This window comes from Aotus nancymaae, unplaced genomic scaffold (assembly GCF_030222135.1).
Source record: "Aotus nancymaae isolate 86718 unplaced genomic scaffold, 86718_ANA_hifiasm-v0.15.2.pri h1tg000025l, whole genome shotgun sequence".
Lineage (NCBI taxonomy): Eukaryota > Metazoa > Chordata > Mammalia > Primates > Aotidae > Aotus > Aotus nancymaae.
This window is the reverse complement of record NW_026988438.1, coordinates 3537425-3565388: the sequence shown is the minus strand read 5'-3', so window position 1 is coordinate 3565388 and position 27964 is coordinate 3537425. Positions and strand designations below refer to the sequence as shown.

At 37.0% G+C, this 27964-nt stretch overlaps 1 protein-coding gene across 6 annotated transcripts in view; it reads right to left on the bottom strand.

Moving 5' to 3' along the window:
- Window positions 1-27964, bottom strand: part of CRPPA (CDP-L-ribitol pyrophosphorylase A) — a 321845-nt gene that overhangs the window by 38022 nt on the left and 255859 nt on the right. Inside the window, exon 10 of one of the 6 annotated variants that reach the window (XM_064380335.1) lies at window positions 1395-1481. The exons of the other annotated variants lie outside the window; for them this stretch is intronic. Within the exon in view, the coding sequence (XP_064236405.1) occupies window positions 1428-1481 (54 nt within the window). The 3' untranslated portion in view covers window positions 1395-1427. Of the gene's footprint in view, window positions 1-1394; window positions 1482-27964 lie in introns of those variants that run through there. 6 annotated transcript variants of the gene reach the window in all.

The following is a 27964-nucleotide window of genomic DNA, read 5'->3' as shown; positions in this document are numbered from 1 at the left end:
GATATAGTAAGTTCTAAATTTCTCCCCTGCCCCCAATTATAAACAGTACGAAGCACAGTCTCTGCCATTTACTCTGGGGACATTTATATCATGTACAATTTATCTAAAAATAGCTTCTTTCTTCAGTGCAAGCCAATAAAATAGTTTAAGAGCTAATTAAAAATAAATTCAATGAGTCAACTACAGAGTAATCACCATAAATTCGAAGATAATATAAGAAAGCTAAAAGTCAAGACATGGTATGCTCTCAATTGACTCAATTAGAAGTAAAATTATAGTAATGAACCACCTCGTAAATAACCAGTGTTACAAATTCTAAGTATATCTTTGAAAAAGAAATCAATTATTTTTTAATTATATGAAACAGGATGTCTAGTGGGTGATGACTTCAAGATATATCAGAAGAATTTTATTGTTTATTTCACTGTTTTGAGAATTTCTTATTTCAAAAAATTTTCAAGAAGCTAGATCAAGATGGTAGCCTCAGGACACATGTCTTTGTCATTTTAAATCCCTACAAATATGTATTGGTGTTAGTGGTGTCAGATGCACAACAGAAGCATGCCTACACACACATACACACAAATACATACATAATAATACTAGAAAACAAAGATGAAATCTATGATGTGACTAGGAATTGGAGAATTTCTAAGAAATAGAAAAAAAATGAAATTAAACTGGAAACAGAAAAAAAACAACACAAAACCATGCACAAGGCAGGGCTCTATAAAAGCCAACACTGGTTGTATTTAACTTTCAGGTGGGAAAAAATCAAGAAGCAGAAAAAGATCCTGTGGCAGTCTTTGAAGTAAGGACCCATAAAACTATATTCTTAGCACTCAGTAGGCTCTTCCCCCATTCCCTATCTGCATTAAAGAACTGGCAATAAGTATGTTTATCTACTGTCTAAAACAAATCATCCAGAGCACTTCAACCAGAGAAATAACAGTCTTAGGTTTCCAGGAAATCCTGGAATGAAAACGGATTTCCATATAAAGAAAACAAACTATCAGGAGGCAAGGCCCAAATGTCTTACATGCTGTTTGTTCTCTCACCCCACAGCCACTGACACACACTTTGGCTAATTTCAAAGATTAGCAATAACCAAATACGTATAGAAGGTCAATACCATGAAAGGAAGTAAGTGAATTTAACAAACATTCAAAGAAAGTGTTGGTAGTTCAAAAAATTAAAAAATGATCCTGGCCGGGTACAGTGGCTCACGCCTATAGTTCCAGCACTTTGGGAGGCCAAGGCAGGCAGGGATCACAAGGTCAGGAGTTCGAAGCCAGCCTGACCAATACGGTGAAACCCCGTCTCTGCTAAAAATACAAAAATTAGCAAGACATGGTGGTGCGCGTCTGTGTCCCAGCTACTTACGAGGCTGAGGCAGGAGAATCACTTGAACCCGGGAGGCGGAGGTTTCAGTAAGCCGAGACTGCACCACTGCACTCCAGCCTGGGCAGCAGAGTGAGACTCTGTCTCAAAAAAAAAAAAAGTTCCTAATATATGGTCCATATCCCAATGAGGATTAAAAATCTTACATGTCTAAAATACCTAGAATTGCATTTGGACATACTGAAAACTAAAAATATCATCACTGAAAAACTCAATAGAAGACTGTAAAGCAGAATGAGTACAGGTGAAAATAAAAATTAGTAAGCCGGACAATTGACTCCAGGAGTTCTTCCAGCATACAGAGAAAAAGAAAGACAGAAATACAGACACAAGAGTTCCAAAAATGACTGATAACTTACGTGATGTACTTATGAAAGGAATATTGGAGTTCTGTCACATAAAAATAAGCTATGAAAGTCAAACAAAATTGAAACAAAGATTGATTCCCAAATTTGTACAAAGAAAAAATAGTATGTTACAAGACTCAGAACTAAATGCCATTTATATAATGAAAATAATGTGAGCAATGAACATTGTGTTAATTAAAAGTTGTGGTAACACATAGACAGTGTTCTCTCACTGCACTACATTGTAAAAAAGAAGTATATATACTGGATTTCAAATTTGGTTCACATATAAAAATCAATCAGTGTAATTTAATACACTATGAAATTAAAAACCAAACAATATAAACTTTTAATGAGATGCCAAAAAAATTTAGCATTATTCAACAACCATCCCTATGAAAACAAACAAAAACTAAATAAAGGATGAGAATCACTGTTTTATTAAGAATTTCCCTTAAAGTCAGAGAAAGAATAATGATAACTATTAAAATGTATCCTTGTACTTGAGTTCTTGGCTAATGTAACAAAAGAAATAAATAAGAAGTTTGAATATTAGAAATAAGAAGTTTAAATAATAGAAAATAAGAAATAAATTTATCCTCCTTTTCAAACATAAACAGGTATAAAATCAGTACTAATTGAGTTTAGTAGGTGGTTGGGTAAGAAAAAAAATCAACTCACAAAACAAAATGAGCTTTCCTATGTAAACAGAATAATCAATTATAAAATTTAATGTTTTAATGATCAATTTAAAAATTTCCATTCACAAAATTAGGCAGCTCTGAAAACACTGCCAATAACTAGTTATAAAATATAAAAAATCATAATCACAATAGCCCAAACAAAACAAAAACCCATAAAATAGTAATAATTAAGCATGGAAACGTGTCAAGTAAAGCACTGATATTGCCAAATTAAAACACAAAAATCACCAATAAAAATTAGTAATTGCACCTCAACACAAGTAACCTAACCTATAGTTTTGGCTATACAAAAATAATGAATCACAAAAAAAGACTCTAATGTTAAATCTTACTCATTCAGCATTTTAATATCTAATGTTATTAGTATTGTTACACTGAATTTTTGTTGACCGATAAAACAGTCAAATATTATGTTAATTTTGGTCCAGATTTACACTAAAGAAGTAATGAGTTCATACAATTTTTGAGGCTGCCATATTCTTTGACTATAGCTATAATTTATTCCATTGTAGTATTTACAATGGATTAATTTTCACTGATATCAAGTATATGTGGGTCTCTGAGGAATAACCACACTGTCTTCCACAATCCGCTGAACTAATTTTTACTCCCAGCAACAGTGTAAAAGTGAACAACACACATGGGGCCTGTTGGAGGGTGGGGGTTTGAGGAGGGAGAACAGCAGGAAGAATAGAATGAATGCTTGGCTTAATACTTAAGTGATAATGATCTGTACAGCAAACCACCAAGGCACACATTTACCATGTAACAAACCCGCACATCCTGCACATCTACCCTCGACCTTAAAATAAAATTTGTAAGTTAAAATTTAAAAAGTACTATGTGGAAAAAAAAATAAAGACGTAATTTTACAAAAAAAAAAAAATTCATCCCAAATAATATCAGTGATCAAAAGTCCTATTTTCTTTTTTCAAAGAAAGGATGCCTGTGGCTACAGAAATTAGAAGAGTTTTTAAATGACAAACCTCCTAATCTGGGTTAGACATAATCTGTTACGTTCACGTAAGAAGAACATTCAGAGAACATAGGGCTTCTAACAGAAGAAAGAGAAACCAGACAAAGCCAAAGAAATAACTTGACAAGAAAGCTGAACTTTGGCCAGAATATAAAACATGGGAGTTATTACTGGTATGAGGTAGAAAAGGGGGATGACAGTAAAAGAATCATCCATACCAGTTCCAAGTTATAGGCCGGAGGGAAAAATTTGTTCCTAGTAACACACCACCTCAGTAGAATTCTGTAATGAACAAAATTAAGAAAAAGCCAAATATGTTGCTATAACAGATTATGATAATTATGGAAACAGAATGCAAAGTTATTAAGACTATGGTGTAAGATGAGTAGAAGAGGAGTATAGTAACAGAAGCAAATGATCCAAACAACAGAAAATTTTTATGTGATTAAATGCATAATAAATTTTTTCAGTCTTATAGGTCTGTTCCAAACAAGAAATATTGGTACATACTGCTTCGATTATTATAGCTAAATCATAAGAGTCAAAGTATATGAGCCAAAGATTCAAAATTTTATCAATCCATCTAATTTTAATTATTACACCATTTTCAGGGTAAAATGACATTGCTCTCTCTTGCCACATCATACATCATGCTCACCCTTTCTCTCATCTAACCTAATTAGCTCACTTTCAGTCCTTTGAATTTGTTAACATGTCCTCTGTCACAAGACCCTCATGTTACATTGCCTCCACTCTAGAATGTTCTCTCATACCTTCAGATTGCTGCTTGGATGCAAAAATTGCTATTCATTCTATTCCTCTGCCTCAAGAAAGTCTTTGATCTCCTACCTAGGTCAAATACATCCATCTCAGGCTCTCATTACATCTCTCCTTTTTAGCATACCTCTGTCCTAGTTTTATGTGCTTGGATGGAAAAGTTGCCATTCATTCCATTCCTCCTCCTCAAGAAAGTGTTTGATCTCCTGCCTTGGTCAAATCCATCCATCTTAGGCTCTTGCTGTCTATCTCCTTTTTAGTACATCTCTGTCCCAATTTTATGTGATTCTCTTCTTGCCTGAAGCTTCATGCCGCAATACCAGATACCATGTCACATAATCTGTTTTTGCTCAGAATCACATCCTGAATAGGTGCCATGTTAACCAAACCACGGGAGCCCTCAATACATATTTTATTGTCAAGGGAAGGGGAGCTAAGCAAGCTTTGTACAGATTTTGAATAAGTAAAGGTATAAAGAACAGAACCTTGGTTTCTGGAACTACTTGTTGCTAAGTTTCTGCAACTTTTTCAGAATGCAACTTTATTCTCTTTTTCTATAATAAGTTTACATTTCATCTCCCTTCCTCTCACCTTTTCCTTTCCTCACTGGTATCCAGTTACAATGATCAGAAAAGACATTTCTGTTTAGGGGTTCCAACCCTTCCGATATGTCACAATTCCAACTCTCAGGATCCATTCTTTGCTGGTTGGTGCCCTGACTTCACAAGAATGAGGAAGTACACAAATAAATAACTACTGCATTAAAAAAAAAATAAAAACTTGCTCCCGTTCTACCTTAGATCATCTCAGATTCCATCCATAGCATGCCTATCACACCCCACAAGAAAATCCATTGTCTTGATCAAACTCTTGATAGGAGGTATTTGCAGACAATAACACTATGATATTAAAAATAGTATACATTTTATAATTTTTTGTTAATGGAAATAGATGACATTTTGCTTTTTAAAGCAAGATTTCACAGTTTGTTTCTTTAATGGTGCAATACTGGATATTTTCCAGGCAGGAGGAAGTAAGAAAAGGGAGAACAAAGGTATCTCTAAATAAAGACTCCAGAAAATCTTTACTTACATGACAGAATTCAAGCTAAGCTACAAGGCTGGCTAGGAAATGTTATCCCAAATAAAAACTGAGTTCCCATAGTGAAGAAAAAGAGAAGAACCCAGCAGATTGTGTCTGGAGTTTTACTTAATTCTCAAAACAGAATTAAACAATAAAAGGAAAAATTCCATTCCTCTGTTCTATACAATCCATTCCTAAATTGAGGAATGGATCTCCAAAGGGCAAGAGTCAACTTTATAACAATGACCCCACCGTCTCCTTCCGCCAACTTGCAAGAATTGGAAGGGTTCCTGGAATGTTCTCTTTCCCTTTTGAATACTAAGTAACACATTTATTTATGGGAAGTAATGAGTAATTAGTGTCTATATCCTATTTTAAAAATTAGGTCCAGATGAGTATCACCTAGAAAGTATTCCTAGAAGTTTGGGCTTTAATGATGATGAAGTTTCCTTCCATAGACTGAATATTTGTGTCCCCCGAAATCCCTATGTTGAAACTTCATGCTCAGTGTGATAGTTTTCGGAGGCAGGGCCTGTTGGAGGTGATTAGGTTATAAGGACACAGCCATTATTCCTAGGATTAGTGCCCTTACATAAGTGACCCCAGAAAGCTCCCACGCCCTTCCACTATGTGATGACACAGTGAGAAGATGACCACGTATGAATCAGGAAGCAGGCCCTCACTAGACACGGCTCTGCTAGCCTCTTAAACCTGCCAGCCTCCACAACTGTGAAAAACACTTATGTTGTTTATAAAACCACCAAGTTCATGGTATTGTTATAGCAGCCTACAAAGGTTAAAAAAAATTGACACCACAAAGTGGAGGCTTCTGTAACAAAACCTAAAAATGTGGAAGAGACTTCGGAACTGGATAATGGGTAGAGACTGAGTTTTGAGGTGTATACAAGAAAAAAACGTACATTGCTATGAACAGACCATTAGAGGCAATTTTAGAAAGAAAAGAAGAAAGCTACAGAGAAAGCTTTAATTTTCTTACAAAATAACTAAGTGTTCCTGAATACAATGTTGATAATAAGGAAGGAAAAAGTCATTAGATGAAGAATCACATAGAAATTAGAAACATATTATTGGAAACCGGAGGAAAGGTGATTCTTGTTATAAAGTGGCTGCCCCACGTACAGCTCAAGTGGGCTGAAATGTTACCGGTGCTGTGGTGGAAGCCCACTTTGGAGTACAGAGTACAGAGGAATCAAGGCTTCCTCCACCTAGATTTTTCTTTTTTGAGACAGGATCTTGCTTTATCCACTAGGTTGGAGTGCAGTGGCACTATCTCAGCTCAATGCAGCCTCAACCTCCTGGGTTCAAGTGATTCTCCTGCCTCGGCCCCCCAGATAACTGTAACTACAGGCTGCACCATCACGCCCGGCTAAGTTTTGTATTTTTTGTAGAGGTGGAGTATCACTATATTGCTCAGGCTGGTCTCAAACTCCTGAGCTCAAGTGATCCGCCCACCTTGGCCTCCCAAAGTGTAGGTATGAATGAGTCACTGTGCCCAGCCACCACCTAACTTTCAAAGGACATCAGGCAGAGCTTTAGGCTTGGGATCTCACCCTTGGAGAGTTACAGTATAGGACCCAAGCCAGGAGGGCAAAGCCTCGGCAGTGAACCACTATAGAGGAAGGGCTACTGCAAATATCTCCCATTAGGGCAATGCCTAGATGGGTGGAATACCTAGAGCCTAGAGCCTTGAGGAACCAACTCCTGCCTGGCAAAGCTATAGGGGTAGGACTGTCAGCCTACCCCTAGAGAAAACAGCATGGAACTAAAGAGCGATCTTGAGCCTTAAGATCTAACGACATCTGTCTTAGGTTTTGGACTTACTTAGGACTGCTTACTCCTTTATTTCTTTTCTATTACTCTCTTTCAGAGTGGCAATGTTCATTGCATGCCTGTAATGTCATTGTATTTTAGATACATATATATAACATGTTTGTTTCACAGGTTCCCAGCTAGAGAGCAATTTGCCTCAGGAGACCTTGACTACAGTGAGGAAGACAGGATCTAAATAAATGAGTCTTACCCATAAAATGAAGAAAGCATATGTAGAATTCTTTCATTGCAAGAAAAGAGAAAGAATTAAGAATGCCTCAGGACTTTATAAAGGGAAAATAATACTCAAAAAAGTAAAATTAGAGAAGCATATGTTTTAATGAGGTAAAAAAGAGGTAGAAAGTAGCAAAAGCGATGGAGTAAATTATTTCTTCATATGAAACTAACATCTATAGGTTTTATAACACCACTGACCCTTGAACCACATACGCTTGAACTGCATGGGTTTACTTATATGCAAATTTTTAAAAAGGAAATTTACTGAAAAATTATTTGGAGATTTGCAACAATTTGTAAAAATTGGCAGATAGTGTAGCCTAGAAATACCGAAAAAATAAATAGTCAGGTATATTATGAATGCACAAAACATATGTAGATGCTAGTCTCTTTAATCATTTCCTACCATAAAATATGCACAAGTCTACTGTAAAAGTTAACATTTGGCTGGGTGTGTTGGTTCACGCCTGAAGTCTCAGGACTAAGAGGATAAGGTGGGAGGATTACTTGAGCTCAGGAGTTTGAGACTAGTCTGGGAAACATAGTGAGACCACATTTCTACCAAAAATACAAAAATTAGTCAGGCATAGTAGTGTGTGTCTGTAGTTCCAGCTACTTGGGAGACTGAGGTGGAAGAATCACTTGAGCCTGGGAAGTTAAAGCACTTGAGGTCAGGCGTTCAAGACCAGCCTGGTCAACAAAGCAAAACCCCATCTCTACTATTTGGGCATGGTGGTGCATGACTGTGGTCCCACATACTTGGGAGGCTGAGGCAAGAGAATTGCTTGATCCCAGAAGGCAGAGGTTGCAATGAGCTAAGATTGCACCACTGCACTCCAGCCTAGGTGACCAAGTAAGAGTCTGTCTCACAAAAAAAAAAGGGGGTTAATATTTATCAAAACTCAATGGATACAACCACTTACAGACAGTAAACACCACCACTTGCAGTCAAGCAAGTGCAAACCAATTTATAGTATTAAACTGTAACTGCAGAAAATTAAGTGTAATACATTCTGTACTAATGTAATAATTTCATAGCCACCTCCTGTTGCTATTCCAGTGGACTCAAATGTTGCAAGTATCTGCTTAAAACACTGCACGATGCTAACCAACTCCACACGAGCAGTTCATCTCTCCATTAAAATGTGTTATGGTAAAAAGTGACCTCTCATGGTTCTTAAGTATTTTTTATCACATTTAGTATAATACTATAAACCTTGGATAACACCATGGGAGCTATACAAAGTGCCACTGAAAATTCTGGAAGTGCTCTCAAAACGTGAAGAAAAGTCATGGCATTACTAAACAAAAAAGATGATGTGATTGACATGTACACAGATATCCTCTGCAGCTGAGGATATCTTCCATTTCAGAGGATTCATCTTGAAAAGAAACGGATGAGGTACACTTACCGTATCAACAAATACAGTATTGTAAATGTTATTTTCTCTTCCTTACGATTTTCTTAATAACCTCTTTTCCCTAGGTTACATTATTGTAGGAATACAGTATATAATACATACAGCAGGGGTCTGCAACCCCCAGGCCACAGACCATTATCAGTCCATAGCCTGTTAGAACTTAATGATAAATGTAATACACTTGAATAATCCTGAAACCATCCTCCCCCTGACCCCAGTCTGGGGAAAAATTTTCTTTCATGAAACTGATCTCTTGTGCCAAAAAGGTTGGGGATGACTGGCATACAAGATATGTATTAATCAATTATGTTATTGGTAATGCAAGGTTCTTTGAACTCACTGCACCATGGACTACACTATAGTCAAGCCATGGTGACCCCTGTGACCCACCCGTACATCTCCAGATGGCCTCCTGGAGCCAGAAAGTCTAAGGTAACAGAAACATCACAAAAGAAGAAGATCTAGCTCATGCAGTGCCTGATTAACTGACCTTGCAACATTCCACCATTGCTGCCTCAACTGATAAGTCAACCTTGTGACACTGGACCCTATGGCCTCATTAACCAACCTTGTGACATTTTACCACTGTTCCTACCTCAACTGATAGGTCAAACTTGTGACATTGGACCCTGTGACACCCCACTCCCCAGCTTGCAAAAAGCCACCCTAAACTGTAATTTTCCATGACCTACCCTCAACCTATAAAATCAGTTCCTATTCCACCGTCCTCTACTGACTCTCTTTTCAGACTCAGCCCACTTGCACCCGAGTGAATAAACAGGCTTGTTGCTCACACAAAGCCTGCTTAGGTGGTCTCTTCATTCAGATAATGCTTAACAGGTAAGTACCTTCGTAGTCAAGATTTGGGGAGTCAAAAGTTTTATACACATTTGACTGCTGAGGGCCAGTGCCCCTAACCCAATGTCGTTTAAGGGTGTAATAATCAATAATCAAGAACACTTCCTTAAGATTCAACAGATAAGTAAAAACAAAAAAAATTATATAACAAAAATGACCTGAGAATATGGGCAATCCTCACATTTCTAAGACTTGCTTTTGTAAATTATAACTGAATCATAACAAGATCATGTAAAAATTTATTAACCGTCAAAATATTAGAAATGCTCTTAAGAAGTGCACACAACTAAATCTAATCATAAAGCAAAGTTAGTGTGGAAAGATTTAGGTGAACACTAAAATTTTTCCTAAAAATACAGAAAAATTTTATGTTATGATCATTTATTCATATATTTGTTTTGTTGTCTTGATTTTTATATCATGTTTCCTTAAAGTGGAACACACTACATTAAACTCATAAATAAATTACACTAGGCACTTTTGGCCACTATCTCAAAGCCCTATTATTCCAGTATGCCTGGAGGAAGCAATGGGGAAGGATCAATGATTTTCTAACTTTTGAAGTTCATGTTTCATCAATTGTTACATGCTCTTTGAATTGCTCACAACAAAACAGAAAAATCTTACGAAGGTTTTTAAAATAGGAACAATCTAAAATGCACAGCAGAAGGTTTTAATAAATCTAAGCAAGTACAGTGTCAAGCAAAATGTTAACATATACCTTTGTAAAGAACTCTGCTTGACTGGTCCTTGAACGTTTTGTGGTTAGGTAAGACTTTATTATGTAAACTGTATATTGAGCCTTTATGCCTTGTAATTATGTTAAGTGTTTTTTTTGTGAAAGTTTCTTCAGCTTATTTGGACTTTTGCTTCCTCAGCTGGCAGCAATTAGACCCAAAGACCACCAGAAATAATTCTTCAATTCCTTTTGGGATCCATGAGCTTATTATGAACACTTAAAGAAACGTACAGAAACATTACATTCTGATAAAACAAGGCCGGGGGAAGGTTATTCTTTTCCATTAAAAAAAATTTCCTCATAAATGATTCAAAAGAAAAAAAGGAATAATTTTACCAACATATGCAACTTTATCTGAAATCAGAGCCACCCTATGCATAATTTTGAACTTTGAAAGTAACAGCTCACACAAATTACTGACTACTTCTTGCCCAGTCAGTACATTCATCTAACAAAGCAATTTCCATATGAGCAACCACAAACATGTGGGGCTTCAGTTGTTAATCTCCCATGAAAAACTATTTCCACAACTATTTTTAACTTGTATATAGTAGTGATTATCTGTTTATCTCTGAAGCATGGAAATTCTTACGGTGCCCTTTATTGTATATTTATGTACTATTTTCCCTTCTATGTCCTAGGCAAATGGAAGATTCACATCTTCTGCGCACGAACAAAAGTAAGAAAGCATATTGCTTGCTTTACGACTGGCTTCTATTCTGTCTCCCTAACTCTTACATTATTGGGACTACTTCTCAACAGCTTTTCAGTTTTCCCTTCTTAGATAAAAAGTACAGTTATGTAATAGTTGAAACCAACTAATGTGGAAGAGTAGATGAAATGGAAAATGAAGTTCATAATTCACTTTGACCATATAAGTATAAAATTATTACATATTTTACTACAAATTAGAAAATGATATTGTGAAAGCATAAAAATCCATTCAATATATTTAAATGCAGATATGAACTAAGATTTCTTGCATGCTTTTTATCCAGTTTGTAAATTAACTCATTTAATACACTTAATAACCATAAGATAAGAACATTGTTTGAGTTGACAGAGAGATCCAAGATGGCCGAATAGGAACAGCTCTGAAATGCAGTTTCCAGCAAGAATGCAGAGGGTAAGTGATTACTGTATTTACAAAAGAGTTTTTACTGCCCACAGACCAGGCGATTCCCAGATGGAAAAGTGCCACGAGTCTCCAGTGTGGATGCTTCAGCCGGCACAGCAGGTCTCTGCACAAAAACTCACACAAATCTGGGTGGCAATTTCAACTGGCACCTGGAATGCCTGGGAGACAGAGTCACCCATTCAACTGACAAAAAAGGGGCTGAAACAAGGAGCCAGGTCATCTGGCTCAGCAGATCCCACGCCCCCACAAAGACCGGCAATCTGAAACGCTCTGGATTGAGAGTTTCATAGCAAGCAGAGCTGGCCTTGGGACGGTCTAGCTCTGTGGGGCGAAGGGCGTCTGCCATTACCGAGGCAGTGCGCCATTACAGAGACAGTCCGCCATTACTGAGGCAGTTCTAACCAGACCTCTATTAACAAAACTGCAAGGAAGTTCACAGAGCAGCTGGGCAGAGCTCATGGCAGCTCAGCAATGCCTTTGCTGGCAGACTGTGACTAGGTTACCTTCTTGCTGGGCAGGGCATCTCTGAAAAAAGGCAACAGCACATCAGGAACTTATAAATAAAGCCCCACCTTCCCAGGACAGAGCACCTGGGAAAAAAAGGTGGTTATGAGTTCTGCTGCAGCAGACTTAAACATACCTGCCCAGCAGCTCTGAACAGAACAATGGAGCTCATAGCTAAGCATTTGAGCTCCTACGAGGGACATATTGTCTCTTCAAGCAGCTCCCTGACCCCCATATGTTCAGAGAGACACCTCATAAAGGAGAGCTCAGGCTGACATCTGGTGGGTATCCTTCTGGTACAAAGATAACAGAAGAAGAAACTGGCAGCAACCCTTACTTTTCTGCATCCACCACAGGTGATCCTCAGGCAAGCAGGGTCTGGAATGGACCTCCAGCAGTCCTACAGCAGAGGGGCCTGACTGTTAGAAGGAAAACTAAAAAACAAACAAAAAAAATAACTTCATCATCAACAAAAAGAATGTCCACTCAGAGACTGCATCTGAAAGACACCAACTACAAAGACCATAGGTAGATAAATCCACAAAGATGGGAAGAAACCAGTGCAAAAAGGATGAAAACACCCAAAACCAGAATGCCTCTTCTTCTCCAAGGGATCACAACCCCTCACCAGCAAGGAAACAAGACTGGATGGAGAACGAGTCTGAAGAATTGACAGAAACAGGCTTCAGAAGGTGGGTAATAACAAACTTCTCTGAGCTAAAAGATCATGTTCTAACCCAATGAAAAGAAACTAGGAAACTTGAAAAAAGGTTTGATGAAATGCGAACGAGAATAAACAGCTTAGAGAAGACTATAAATGAATTGATGGAACTGAAAAACACAACACGAGAACTTTGCAAAGCATACATGAGTTTCAACAGCTGAATCGACTAGGCAGAAGAAAGGATATCAGAGATTGAAGACCAACCCAATGAAATAAAAGGAGAAGGCAAGATTAGAGAAAAAAGAGTAGAAAGAAATGAACAAAGCCTCCAAGAAATATGGGATTATGTGAAAAGACCTAATCTACGTTTGATAGGTGTACCTGAATGTGACGGAGAGAATGAATCCAAGCTGGAAAATACTCTTCAGGATAATATCCAGGAGAACTTCCCCAATCTAGCAAGGCAGGCAATATTCAAGTCCAGGAAATACAGAGAATACCACAAAGATATTCCTCACCAAGAGCAACCCCAAGGCACATGGTCATCAGATTCACCAGGGTTGAAATGAAGGAAAAAAGCCAACGGCAGCCAGAGAGAAAGGTTGGGTTACTCACAAAGGGAAGCCCATCAGACTCACAGTGGATCTCTCAGCAGAAACCCTACAAGCCAGAAGACAGTGGGGCCAATATTCAACATCCATAAAGAAAACAACTTTCAACCTAGAATTTCATATCCAGCCAAACTAAGCTTCATAAGCGAACAAGAAATAAATTCATATACTAACAAGCAATTGCTCAGAGATTTCATCACCAATAGGCCTGCCTTACAAAAGGTCCTGAGAGAAGCACTCAACAAAGAAAGGAACAACCAGTACCAGCCACTCCAAAAACATACCAAATGGTAAAGAGCATCGACACAATGAAGAAACTGCATCAACTAATGGGCAAAACAACCAGCTAGCATCAAAATGGCAGGATCCAATTCACACACAACAATATTAACTCTAAATGTAAATGGGCTAAATGTCCAAATCAAAAGACACAGACTGGCAAATTGGATAAAAAGTCAAAACCCATAGGCATGCTGTATCCAGGAAACCCATCCCACATGCAAGGATATACACAGTCTCAAAATAAAGGGATGGAGGAAGATTTACCAAGCAAATGGAGAGCAAAAAAAGCAGATGTAGCAATCCTAGTCTCTGATAAAATAGACTTTAAACCAACAGAGATCAAAAGAGACAAAGAAGGGCATTACATAATAGTAAAAGGATCAATGCAACACGAAGAGCTAACAAACCTAAAAATATATGCACCCAATACAGAAGCACCCGGGTACATAAAGCAAGTTCTTAATGACCTACAAAGAGACTTAAACTCCCACACAATAATAGTGGGAGACTTTAACACTCCACTGTCAATATTAGACACATCAACGAGACAGAAAATTAACAAGGATATCCAGGACTGGAACTCAGATCTGGACCAAGCAAACCTAATAGACATTTACAGAACTCTCCACCCCAAATCCAGAGAATATACATTCTTCTCAGCATGACATCACACTTACTCTAAAATAGACCACATAATTGGAAGTAAATCACTCCTCAGCAAAAGCAAAAGAATGGAAATCATAACAGTCTCTCAGACCACAGTGCAATCAAATTAGAACTCAGGATTAAGAAATTAACTCAGAACCGCACAATTTCATTGAAACTGAACAACTGGCTCTTGAATGTTGACTGGATAAACAATGAAAGGAAGGCAGAAATAAAGCTGTTCTTCGAAACCAACAAGAAGGAAGACACAACATACCAGAATCTCTGGGACATATTTAAAGCAGTGTCTAGAGGAAAATTTATAGCAATAAATGCCCACATGAGAAGCAAGGTAAGATCTAAAATCGACACCCTATCATCAAAATTGAAAGAGCTAGAGGAACATGATCAAAAAAACTCAAAACCTAGCAGAAGACAAGAAATAACTAAGATCAAAGCAGAACCGAAAGAGATAGAGACACAAAAAACTTTCAAAAAATTAATAAATACAGGAGCTGGTTTTCTAAAAAGATTAAGAAAACAGACGACTAACCAGATTAATAAAAAGAAAAGGGAGAAGAATGAAATAGATGCAATAAAAAATGAAAAAGGGGATATCACCACCAATTCCACAGAAATACAAACTACCATCAGAGATTACTACAAACAACTCTATGCACATAAACCAGTAAACCTGGAAGAAATGGATAAATTCCTGGACAAGTGCACCCGCCCAAGCCTAAACCAGGAAGAAGTCAGAACCCTCAATAGACGAATAACAAGGGCTGAAGTTGAGGCATCAATTAATAGCCTACCAACCAAAAGAGCCCAGGTCCAGATGGGTTCACAGCTGAAATCTACCAGACATACAAGAAGGAGCTGGGATCACTCCTTCTGAAACTATTCCAAACAATACAAAATGAGGGAATCCTTCTCAGATCATTTTATGAGACCAACATCATCCTGATACCAAAACCCAGCAGAGACTCAACAAGAAAAGAAAACTTCAGGCCAATACCCATGATGAACATTGATGTAAAAATCTTCAATAAAATACTGGCAAACCGATGGCAACAGCACATCAAAAGACTTACCCACCATGATCAAGTAGGCTTCATCCCGGGGATGCAAGGCTGGCTCAACATACTCAAGTCTATAAACATAATTCACCACATAAACAGAACCAAAGACAAAAACCACATGATCATCTCACTAGATGCAGAGAAGACCTTCAACAAAATTCAACAGCCCTTTATGCTAAAAATTCTCAATAAACTAGGTATTGACGGAAGGTATCGCAAAATAATTAAAGCTACATATGACAATCCACAGCCAGTATCATACTGAACGTGCAAAAACCGGAAGCATTCCCTTTGAAATCTGGCACTAGACAACGATGCCCTCTCTCATCACTCCTATTCAATATAGTATTGGAAATTCTAGCCAGAGCAATCAGGCAAAAAAACAAAATAAAGAGAATTCAATTAGGAAAGGAGGAAGTCAAATTTTCTCTATTCGCAGATGACATGACTGTATATTTAGAAGACCCCATCGTTTCAGCCCAAAATCTCTTGAAACTGATAAGCAACTTCAGCAAAGTTTCAGGATACAAAATCAATGTGCAAAAATCACAAGCATTTCTATACACCAATAACGGACTTAAAGAGAGCCGAATCAAGAACGAACTGCCATTCACAATTGCAACAAAGAGAATAAAATACATAGGAATACAACCAACAAAGGATGTAAAGGACCTCTTCAAGGAGAACTACAAACCACTGCTCAAGGAAATAAGAGAGGACATAAACAGATGGAAAAACATTCCATGCTCATGGTTAGTAAGAATCAATATTGTGAAAATGGCCATACTGCCCAAAGTAATTTAGAGATTCAGCACTATCGCCATGAGGCTACCTATGATCCTCTTCACAGAGCTGGAAAATAACCACCTTAAACTTCATAAGGAACCAAAAGAGAGCCTGCATAGCCAAGTCAATTCTAATCAAAAAGAACAAAGCTGGAGGCATTACGCTACCTGACTTCAAACTATACTACAAGGCTACAGTAATCAAAACAGCATGGTACTGGTACCAAAACAGAGATATAGACCAATGGAACAGAACAGAGGCATCAGAGGCAACACCACACATCTGCAACCATCTGATCTTTGACAAACCTGACCAAAAAAAGCAATGAGGACAGGATTCCCTGTTTAAATGATGTTGGGAAAACTGGCTAGCCATCTGCAGAAAGCAGAAACTGGACCCCTTCCTGATACCTTACACTAAAATTAACTCCAGATGGATTAAAGACTTAAACATAAGACCAAAGACCATAAAAACCCATTTAGGACATAGGCATAGGCAAGGTCTTCATGACTAAAACACCAAAAGCATTGGCAACAAAAACCAAAATAGACAAATGGGATCTAATAAAACTCTAGAGCTTCTGCACAGCAAAAGAAACAATCATTAGAGCAAACTGGCAACCAACAGAATGGGAAAAAAATTTTTGCAATCTACCTATCTGACAAAGAGCTAACATCCATAATCTACAAAGAACTAAAACAGATTTACAAGAAAAAAACAAACAACCCATCCAAAAGTGGGCAAAGGATATGAATAGACACTTCTCAAAAGAAGACATACATGAAGCAAACAAACCTATGAAAAAATGCTCATCATCACTCGTCATTAGAGAAATGCAAATCAAAACCACAATGAGATACCATCTCACGCCAGTTAGAATGGTGGTCATTAAACATCTGGAGACAACAGATGCTGGAGAGGATGTGGAGAAATAGGAACACTTTTACACTGTTTGGAGTGTAAATTAGTTCAACCATTGTGGAAGACAGTGTGGTGATTCCTCAAGGACCTAGAAATAGAAATTCCATTTGACCCAGCAATTCTATACTGGGTATATGGCCAAAGGATCATAAATTGTTCTATTATAAAGACACATGAACATGTTTGTTCATTGTAGCACTGTTTACAATAGCAAAGACTTGGAACCAACCCAAATGCCCATCGATGAGAGACTCAACAAGGAAAAGGTGGCACATATACACCATGGAATACTATGCAGCCATAAAAAACAATGTTTGTGTCCTTTATAGGGACATGATGAATCTGGAAACCATCATTCTCAGCAAAGTGACACAAGAACAGAAAATCAAACACCACATGTTTTCAAAGGCGAGTGTTGAACAATGAGAATACATGGACACAGGGAGGGGAGCATCACATATTGGGGTCTCTTGGGGAGTACTCTGGGAAGGACAGTGTTGGGGGTGGGGAGGTCAGGGAGGGATAACATGGGGAGAAATGCCAGATACAGGTGATGGGGATGGAGTCAGCAAACCACATTGCCATGTATGTACCTATGCAACAATCCTGCATGTTCTGCACATGTACCCCAGAACCTAAAGTGCAATAAAACATATTAAAATATATATATATATATATTAAAATTGAAAATAAAAAAACTGAGCTTTGCAGATGAGGAAAATTAACTTCACAAAAATTAAGTAACTCATCCAAGTTTAAACAAGTGATGGTCCTGGGTATTAAAATCATTTCCATTTGGATTCAGAAAAATATTCTTTTTGTGACAATGCTGTATCCTTTTTGAAGGTCAAGGAGGAGCTAATTACAAACTAGACCGACTTCAAATATGTAGATGCTGAAACAGAGTTACAATACAAATTATGGCAAACAATTGCTTAATATCACACATTCTTAAGGAGCTCCTAGTTACCGTTGGGCACAAACATCTTTATTTCCATAGTATCTTTTAAAACTGTTTCCATTATGTTAAATATGTGGATATAAGACCTTCACTAAGAAGATTTCATGAGAAAGAAGGTGCCCATTATTTATTGGGGTGAGGTGAGAATAGCAGGTCATTTTTATACATGTACGTGAATACACAAACATTTTGTATAAATAGATCTCTTAAAAATCAGGTATGTATCTTTCAAAATTTATATCTAGATTATGGTATCTAAAAGTATTCCCTGTATCTGATAGCTTTGAGCTCTACAGACAACAAAATCAAGATCATATTTCAGAAAGAAGAACTGAGATGCTCAACTCTCGCAATGTAAATATTTCAACCTTTTTGATGTGATTTCCCGTGATCTAAGGGCTCAATCTTTGTGTTGCCCAAAATTCATATGTTGAAATCCTAAGCCCCTAGAGGTAGGGCCTTTGGGAGGTAATTAGGTCATGAGGATAGAGACTTCATGAATGGGATTAGTACACTGCTTGAAGAAGCTCCAGAAAGCTGCCTTGCTCACATTGCGTGTGACGAAACAGGCAGGAAGCACAGTCTATGAACCAGGAATCAGGTCCTCACCAAACCCTGAATATGCCAGTGCTGGACCTTGAACTTCCCAGCTTCCAGAACTACAAGAAATACATTTCTGTTGTGTATAAGCTACCTAGTGTATAGCTTTTAACAGCCCAAAAGACCAAGACACCTCAGGAAAGAAGTAGAATAAACAGACGAATGAGAACATTTCTCTTTGATATATTGTTGTATTTTAAAAATTATTTTCTAAAAAAATGGGCTCACATATTAACTTTTTAAAAAATAGTAATAGCAACAGAGAGGGCATTAAAAATTAAACATTCAAAGGAAGGCTGAATTTTAGAGACAGCTACACAAAATCTCCTTTTATTAGCCTACGATTAACAATACCATATGTTATTTAAACTGATTTTGTTATTTTATTCTAACAAGAGGTTTAACTTTTCTTCCAATGAGACTGATCCTGAACTTTAGCTTTGATTAGAATATCCACTCATTTTTTTTCCTAAGCTTTTTCTACAGAAAACTATCTTGGAAATAAACTTAATAAACAACTCTGCACCAGACTTAAAGATAACTATGACCTTTGCGTTTTTATTACCACAATGTTTGCAGTACACAAACAACCCATGATGAATTGTATAATAAATGCTTGTAATTATAATTTTATACAAAATCTGAGCACTGAGTGTTCATTAAGCCAGTAATGCTTTATTAAAACCTAAGAAAATATCCTATAGGAAAATATTTTACAGCATAAGCTTTATTCTTTTTTGAAGTGACAAGAAATGGATAACATAAATATTAAAACAACAATAAGAGCAGCATAGTATGAAAGTCAGCAAAGTTAAAAGATCATAAACTATGTCAACCATTTATATGTATATATATCTGACTTATTTCTCCATCTGAAGCCTTTATAGCTATTTATGTGAAAACAAGATAATCATCTCTAAAGAATGTATGCTGTTTACTTGCCACCTACAATAATGAACTTTCAGGTAGGACAAATGATTTACAGCTTAAATACCTATAACGCTTCCAGAAGCAAATCCGTCTATGCCAGGATAGCACTGGCAAAGGTACTATACCTCAAAGTAAAGGAACAAAGCTAAAACTATCTTTCAGTATGGCCTGTGAAATGTAGAGAAGCGGAAATACCTTTAAAAACTATATACCAAGAATATTTTAGAATCTTTCAAAAGCTTTTGGTAAACATGAGAGGGTATCCAAATTATACTACAAGTCTACATTTACCTATGTTAACCTGTTTCACATTTTATCTACCATAAGTTAGTAGTGAGCTTAATGTAACTGCAATCTTACCCAAGCTCGAAAGCATAAAAACAGGAAAAAAAAATGTAACTTGATGGCTTTGATATACTTTTCCCATTAGATAAAATGTCTACATCCTACAAAATTAAAGAATAGTATAATTTTCTTTAAAATTATCTTATATTTTGACCAATGGTAGAGAGTAAGAATGAGTGAAAATATCTAGTAAACATTGTAAGGGGCCCATTTACCTCCTCCACCACTGTTTCTTTTTTTTAAGCAGAGTTTCAGTCTCGTTGCCCAGGCTGGAGTGCAATGGCAAAATCTTGGCTCACTACAACCTCCACCTCTCGGGTTCAAGTAATTCTCCTGCCTAAGCCTCCCAAGTAGCTGGGATTACAGGTGCCCGCCGCTACACCCAGCTGATTTTTATATTTTTTAGTAGAGATGAGTTTTCACCATGTTGGTCAGACTGGTCTCCAACTCCTGACCTCAAGCGATCCACCCACCTTGGCCTCCCAAAGTGCTGGGATTACAGGTGTGAGCCACTGCGCCCAGCTGATTTACCCGCTTTATGAGCTCACTTCACATGAGAAAGGCATTAAAACTAATAATTGAGTAAGAGGCAGGGCGGAGTATTTGGAGGAATACAAGGAGGTAGAAACAGCAGTCCAGTCAAAGATCTGAGACTAAAGAACACTGTGATCTGGGGTAAATCATTAAGCTTCTTAATTTTCTTTTTTCCTTTGCAAAGCAGAGACAACAAAATTTGACCTGTACATCCCTGAACCTACCTGTCCATGCCAGAATTTGTCTTAAGATTTAAATGAAAAGTCTAAGAAAGTCGTAATCAAATATAACATTTTATGAAGTTAATTGTCATACACAGTTTAAGACTGATTCATTTGATACTACTGAGGGGAAAAGACAAATTAAAAACCTTTATAGAATGAGTTTTTCATATCTAAATAATATTAACACTGAAATATTAGGTTGGTGAAAACGTTAGTATGGTTTTTGGCATTAATTTTAAAAACTGCAATTACTTTTGCATCAACCTAACAATTTAAAATAGAAATGCTATCTAGAAACCAGAAGCTTTTATCTTTCTCTTTCAACTAGATTATGCTTGCCTTCAGGTCCCTTATGCCTGGTATTTAGCAAACACAGGAAAAATTGATCAATAAAGAAAGAAAGGAAAAGAAATATATCTCCTGAATTGCCCAGATTGAACTCTGCTACATTATTTGTTAACACAATTTAAATATTCCCAGCATAGATACTTAGGATAACATTCTAATTTGGTATTCAAAGATTAAGCACCTAGAATTCCATTACTTTTCCAGAGCAGATAATCTGTTACAAGATGCAAAGAAGTATCTTGTTTGACATATTCTGTCCTGTTAGCCACACTTCCCTCAGACATAATTAAATTTAATATTACTAGTATCTTACCACCATTACGATTTCTGTCAAAAAAAAAAAAAGTCAAGTAGAATTATTCCTTTTGATTAAGTATACTCAAAGGAATACTATACAAGCTAGAGGAAAAATAAAATGTAAGTACCATATTTATGTTATTATAAATACTACTGGTTTTTAGTTTTTAAGTAATTAATTATTTATTCATTTAGAGACAGAGTCCCACTCTGTTGCCCAGGGTGGAGTGCAGTGGTGTGATCTCAGTTCACTACAACCTCTGCTTCCCGGGTTCAAGTGATTCTTGTGCCTCGACTCCTGAGTAGCTGTGACTACAGGCGCACATGACCATGCCAGGCCATATATATATGTTTGGTATTTTAGTATAGACAGGATTTCATCATGTTTCCCAGGCTGGTCTCGAACTTATGAGTTCAGGTAATCCACTGACCCTGGCCTCCCAAAGTGCTAAGATTACAGGTATGACCCACCGCAGCCAGCCCTATATACTGGTTTTTAAGAAGTATGGCCGTAAATGCTTTAGTCATACAAATTATTACACAGACACATAAGGATATAACATACAAAGTTGAATCAACAGAAGCCCCAGAGGCAATCTGTCAAATCTTTCTGCAGAGCAGTTTGCAAATGATGGCATTATATAATCCGTTTTATCTCAATCTTGTATAGAATGTCGTTTCTAACTCACAAGAGATTTTCATCAGGTTTGAATTTTTTTGCAGACCGCAGTTTCAATGACTATCAAAAATTCCCCAGCATCTCCTGTATATCTTGTCCAACAGTCCACAGTGTTTATTTATAAATTTCTGCCATTTCTTACCAATAGAATACCTTTTAACAGGTCATGAAATACCGAGAACTATTCATTCATTTATTGTTTAAAGGACTTTTTTTTGAGCACACAATATGCCCCAAGCACTAAAGATAAGCATGGAACATTTCACATGAAAAAGGAACATTTTGCTCGTGAATGGCTAAAACTGATTAATAGACCTGATATTAATAACCTTGCCTTAAGTAAACCTCCCCACTTGTCTAACTAAGATCTCATTTCCCATGTCTTCTTCCTTCCATGTCGAGTATCCTAGACCTCAGGTCAACAAACCATTGCCCTCAGACCACATCTAGGCTGCCTCCTGTTTTTATAACTCAAGTGCCATTGGGACACATCTGTCCATTCACTATGATTTGTCTGTGGCTGCTTTTGCACTGTAATTACATTTGAGTACTCCAAAACCCCTTTATCTTCCTAAACCCTTTATAAGAAAAAGAAAACACCAATTTATAAACAAATTATTTTGAAATCTAGGTTTTAAATATACACATTCTGAAATATTTAATCAACACTCAGCATCTGATTTTTATAAAAAGTATCAAGAATCACTTTTTCATCTATTCTTCTGTAATTTATGCAAATAAACTAAAAAATAGATCTTAAGCTAACAGCTGCTCAGAAATTTTGATTTAGTGTTCAACAATACTAAAACATCTAAAATATTAAACATAAGATATTTAAGTGAGCTAATATGAATATGAAAACATTTTGTTTTAAAGGGCCTATCAAGAAGGCATCATATTATTCTATCATTCACGATAATCCTTCTCCTTCTCAAGCTAGTAATTATAAGTATGTTAGAAGGATTGTTTACATACTACATTTGAAACTGCATAAGAAAAACTCAAGGCAAACATCTGTATGAGCAATTTTACGTAAGCCCTGATCCACTAAGTATAATATATGCATGAACTCACCTACCAATGTCAAACATTCGACTTGTACATTATTCCTTTTCTGGCTTAAAGACAATAGAAGTTTATTTTCAGAGGCTGGGCATCAAGCGCTAGTGCAGTGCTTCTTCTTGGGTCAGACTGTCTGCTACTCTGCCACCCTGCCATCCAGATCGTTGTCCTCACACACAACGTCACGGATGGCCCACCCCCATGGCTGAACTTCAGCCTCTAAGTGAAAGAGAATATGGAGAAGGGAAGGAAAATTACCTTTCTCTTTAGGAAAACAACCAAGAAACTGTAGACATCATATGTACACATTAACAGAATTTGAATCAAATGGCATGGCTAACTCCGAGGGAAGCAGAAGCCACAAAGTTCTGTTACCTGAGAGCCATGAATGAGAATAAATGTTAACGAGTGTCTAAGAGCTCTGCCACAGCTACAGGCTGGCTTCCACATCTGAGCTAAAGCAAAAGAATTTTCTTTTTTTTTTTAGCTTCTATTTTAGGTTCGGGGTACATGTGCAGGTTTGTTACATAGGGAGACTCTTGTCATGGAGGTTTGTGTATGTTATTTCATCACCGAGGTACTAAGCATAGTACTCAACAGTTATTTTTTTCTGCTCCTCTCTCTCCTCCCACCTACCTTGTATATTAATTTAAATAATGAACCCCACTAAATGTGAAACAGTTTCTTCTTTCACGGATAAAGTTCTATATTGTATTAAAGAGATTATGCAGGAAGAGAAAACCTTTATTTACAATTTGAGCTGCTTGGTGATTTGAATATAAATGCTGATAAAACTTTTAGATGTTCAGTTATTCTTGGTCAAATAGATCTTCCAAAATAGTTTTCACTTCTTTAAAATCTGTGATAAGGGTTTTCCTAGGTTTGTATTTACACACTATTATTTTAAATTTATTTGGATACTTTCATAGCTTACTTAAAATGCAACATCTAAACTGTAGTATAGATCTGTAATAATTCTCCCCTTGAGAATAATATATAATTCACAATTCTATCCTGTGTTAAATTCTAATGAGGTATTAAGAAATTCTGTATTTTTAGAACATTAATGCATTATAAAATAACCGGCACAAAGTCATGAATCTTAATGCTAGTGCACCTATAACTTGCTTTCTTCATGTCCAATAAAGTCTGTAATAACATCTCACCAAGATGATTTAAAGGTGAATAATAAAGGCCTGAAATATATCAAGAACAAATAATTATAGTAAACATTTGTAACTAGGTAAAGTTGACAGTTTTTTTACTATATTTAAAGCTCACAGCTGACAATGTTGGAAAAATAAAAATATATTTTCTAGTCTTGTATTTGGCTGAGTTATTGCAAACAAGGTACCAAGAACAGTTCCTGGCACAGAGTAGGCAGTACCCAAAGTCTGCATCACAATCATTACCACCATCACCATTATTATCACGTCTCAGAAATAAAACAAAAACTGAAAACCTCATCTGAAGACAATTTTCCTCTCTAGGAGTGAAGCACTTGAGAGAGTACAAGAGATGAAACTCTATGTTTCTGGGTATTTACAAGGTAAACATTTCCACCACTCAGGAAAGGTTTATCACAAGATACCCAAGGAATAAAAATCATCTTTGACACAATTTGAAGATTAAAGTCAGTGAAAATACAGGGCAGAGAAAGGGAGGCAGTGAAACCTGTAAAGTACGAGATCTGTTTAAAGCAGGGGTAAGTAGATAGTAAGTATCCTTAGAGACCAGTTTATGATCACCCAAAACGAGGCAACAACAAGGTCACTGCATATACAACTGCTACTCATTCCCGAAAGGAACCCTAAAATTCTGGACACGTAATTCTGACTGAAGAAATAGTAATAAAGTCTATTGCTCTCTGACAAAGGAATGATGGAGCTATTGGCTTCTGTAGTTACGTACAAAGCACTAGTGTACCACGTATCACTCTCTCTTAATGGTAGCACAAAACATTAGCAATGGAAAAAGCAATGGAATAAGAAGATACGGTCTGATGTTTAAACTGTAAAATGCAGAGGATTTTTCAGAAAATACATTTCTAGAGGGGTACCACCTGGGAAACGATGGCAGCTGTCCTTCCAAGTGGAAAGCATCATCTGAACTACATTGATCCCAACAAAACAACAACAAGAAAAAAGAGAGGTGGGCAATATCAGAAAAACATAATTAGAATCCAGAACATTTGGAGGGGTATATTAGCAAGATGGGGGAACAAGAGGTCCTCACACTGAATCCCTCCACAGGAACAAATATCTGGCAGCTATCCACAGACAAAACTGTCTATGTGAAAGCTTTAGGATTCAGGCAGAAGGCATAAAATTCTAGTGGATCCAAAGACCCAGGAGGACTGCTTTCAGAAGACTGGCTTATACATTGATGACAAGCCCATAGACCTTGACACTAGCTTCAGAATAGAAACAATGTTCTTCTTGTGTGGAGCAGGTTCCAGCCCCACTCTTCCACAGTGCTGCCAAGAGCCCCTTCCACCAAAAATCCAGGGATTAGTCATGCCCATTCATACCCGCAGTAACAGGGCCTGACAACCTTAGATCCAACTGAGGTTCCTGAAGCAGTACAGTGACCTGACTTAAAGCTCCATTCTACTTCAGCCCAAAGACAGTCCTGCCTGCCTAGAGACATGCCCAAAGGACCTGAGAGAAGTCATACCTATAGGCATTCCAGGTAACAGATGTGCCCATCTCAGATCCAACTTTAACCTCTGAAGCAGCACAAGTCTCCAGCCTTACCTTGGCCAGGAGGCAGTCCTACCCACCCAGGGATCCAGCAGAGGTCAAAACCATAAGTGCCCCAGGAATTGGTCTGCCAACCTCAGACCTGACTGCTATCCCTGAAGCAGCATTGTAACCTAGGTTCCATCCCTGTTCTACCATAATCTGGAAGCAATTCTACCTCATTGGGACATACCGTGGCAGAAACATGCTCAAAAACCTGAAATAAGCTACACTTATCTGGGACCCTAGTAATAGGCCTGCCAACTGCAGATATGAATGAGGAACTTGACACAACCATAGGACCCCTCTCCATCTCACCCAAATACAATTCCAGAGGCAGTCCTATCAGGTTAGAGAAGGTCTATGCTTGCTGAAAACAGTCTATGAAAAATGAAAGAGGAGTCTTCCCTTTCAAAAGCACAAGCACAAATGCAAGGTTATACAGATCATGAAGAATGAGGCACATAGCACACCATCAAAAGAAACTAATAAATCTGCAGTAACCAATGATAAGGAAATGAAAATTTGTGAATGGCTTGACAAATAATTCAAAATCTTTTAAAAGCTCAATAAACTACAAGAGAATGTGGATAAACTACTTAACAAAATCAGGAAAACAATATATGAGGAGAATTAGAAGTTCAACTTATAAATAAAAACCTTTAAAAAGAAAAAAAACAGAAACCCTGGAGCTGAAGAATATAATCCCTGAAATAAACAAATTCAGAGATGTTTAACAGCAGACTGAAGCAGAAGAAATAATCAGTGAGCTCAAAGACAAGTCATTTAAAATTACTCAGAGGAAAAAAAAAAAGAAAAGAAAAAGAATGAAAAAGATGGGAAAAAAAGCCAACTTGATTTTAAAAACACCATCGAATTAAGCAATATATTCATTAGGGGAGTACCAAAGGCAGCAGAGAATGAGAAATGGTAATAAGCTTTTGCAAAGAAATAATGACAGAAAACTCCCAATATCTGGGAAGAGAACTGAACATTCATATCCACAATGTACAAAGAACCTCAAGTAGATGGAATTAAGAGGTCTTCACCAAGTCACATTACAATCAAATTGTCAGAAGTCAAAGACGATGAGAGAATTTAGAAAGCAGCAAGAGAAAAGTGGGTTGTTAAATACAAAGGAACATCCATATGACTATGACTGGATTTCTCAGCAGAAACCTTGCAAGTCAAGAGAAAATGGGAAAATAAAATTGAAGTACTGAGAAAATAAGTGTAAAAACCTTAAATAAACGAAAAAAAACCCCCTACTAACCAAAAATATTATATCCATCAAATATGTCATTCAGGAGTGGAGAGATGAAGGCTTTCCCAGAGAAATAAAAGCTAAAGAAGTTCATCACTACTAGACCTGCTTGACAAGAAATGGTGAAGGGAGTTCTCCAAGTTGCAACAAAAAGTAGCAAGATGAAAACAAATGAAACCATAAAACCTCCAGGTAAAGATAAATATGTAATCAAACTCAATAATTCTGTAATGGTGTACACAAATCACTTTCAACTGTAGTATACAGTTAAAAATAAAAGTGTTAAAATTAAGACTATAATAATTTGTTAATGGATACAATATATAAAAGATATAAACAGTGACATCAATAACCTAAAATGCATGAGGAAAGAAGTGTAGAACTTCCATATTAATTCAGAGCTAAATGTTACCTTAAAAGAGACTGTTGTAAACCTCATGGTTTTATGTAAGCTTCATGGTAATCACAAAGATAAAATGTATAATAAACAGACAAAAGAGAAAGAGAAAGGAAAGCAAACATACCACTATAAAAACTCATCAGGATCATGAAGGAAGACAAGTCATGGAGAGAGGAACAAAGGAATTACAAAACAAGTTAGAAAATAATAGACAAATCATAGTACTAAGTTCCTACCAGACTACACAACTTTAAATGTAAAGAGATTAAATTTTCTAATCAAAAGACACATAGTGGCTACAGAGATTTAAAAAATAAGCTCCAACTCTATGGTGCCTGCAAGAAACTCATTTAGTAACTCATTTTCAGGTTGAAAGTGAAAAATACCCGATAGCTTTCAAAATGGGATTTCCCTCGCACAAGCTCTCTTGCCTACCTGCCACCGTGTAAGATGTGCCTTTGCTCTTCCTTTGTCTTCCGCCATGATTGTGAGGTCTCCCCAGCCCTGCAGAACTGTGAGTCCATTAAACTTCTTTCCTTTGTCAATTACCCAGTCTTGGGTATGTCTTTATTA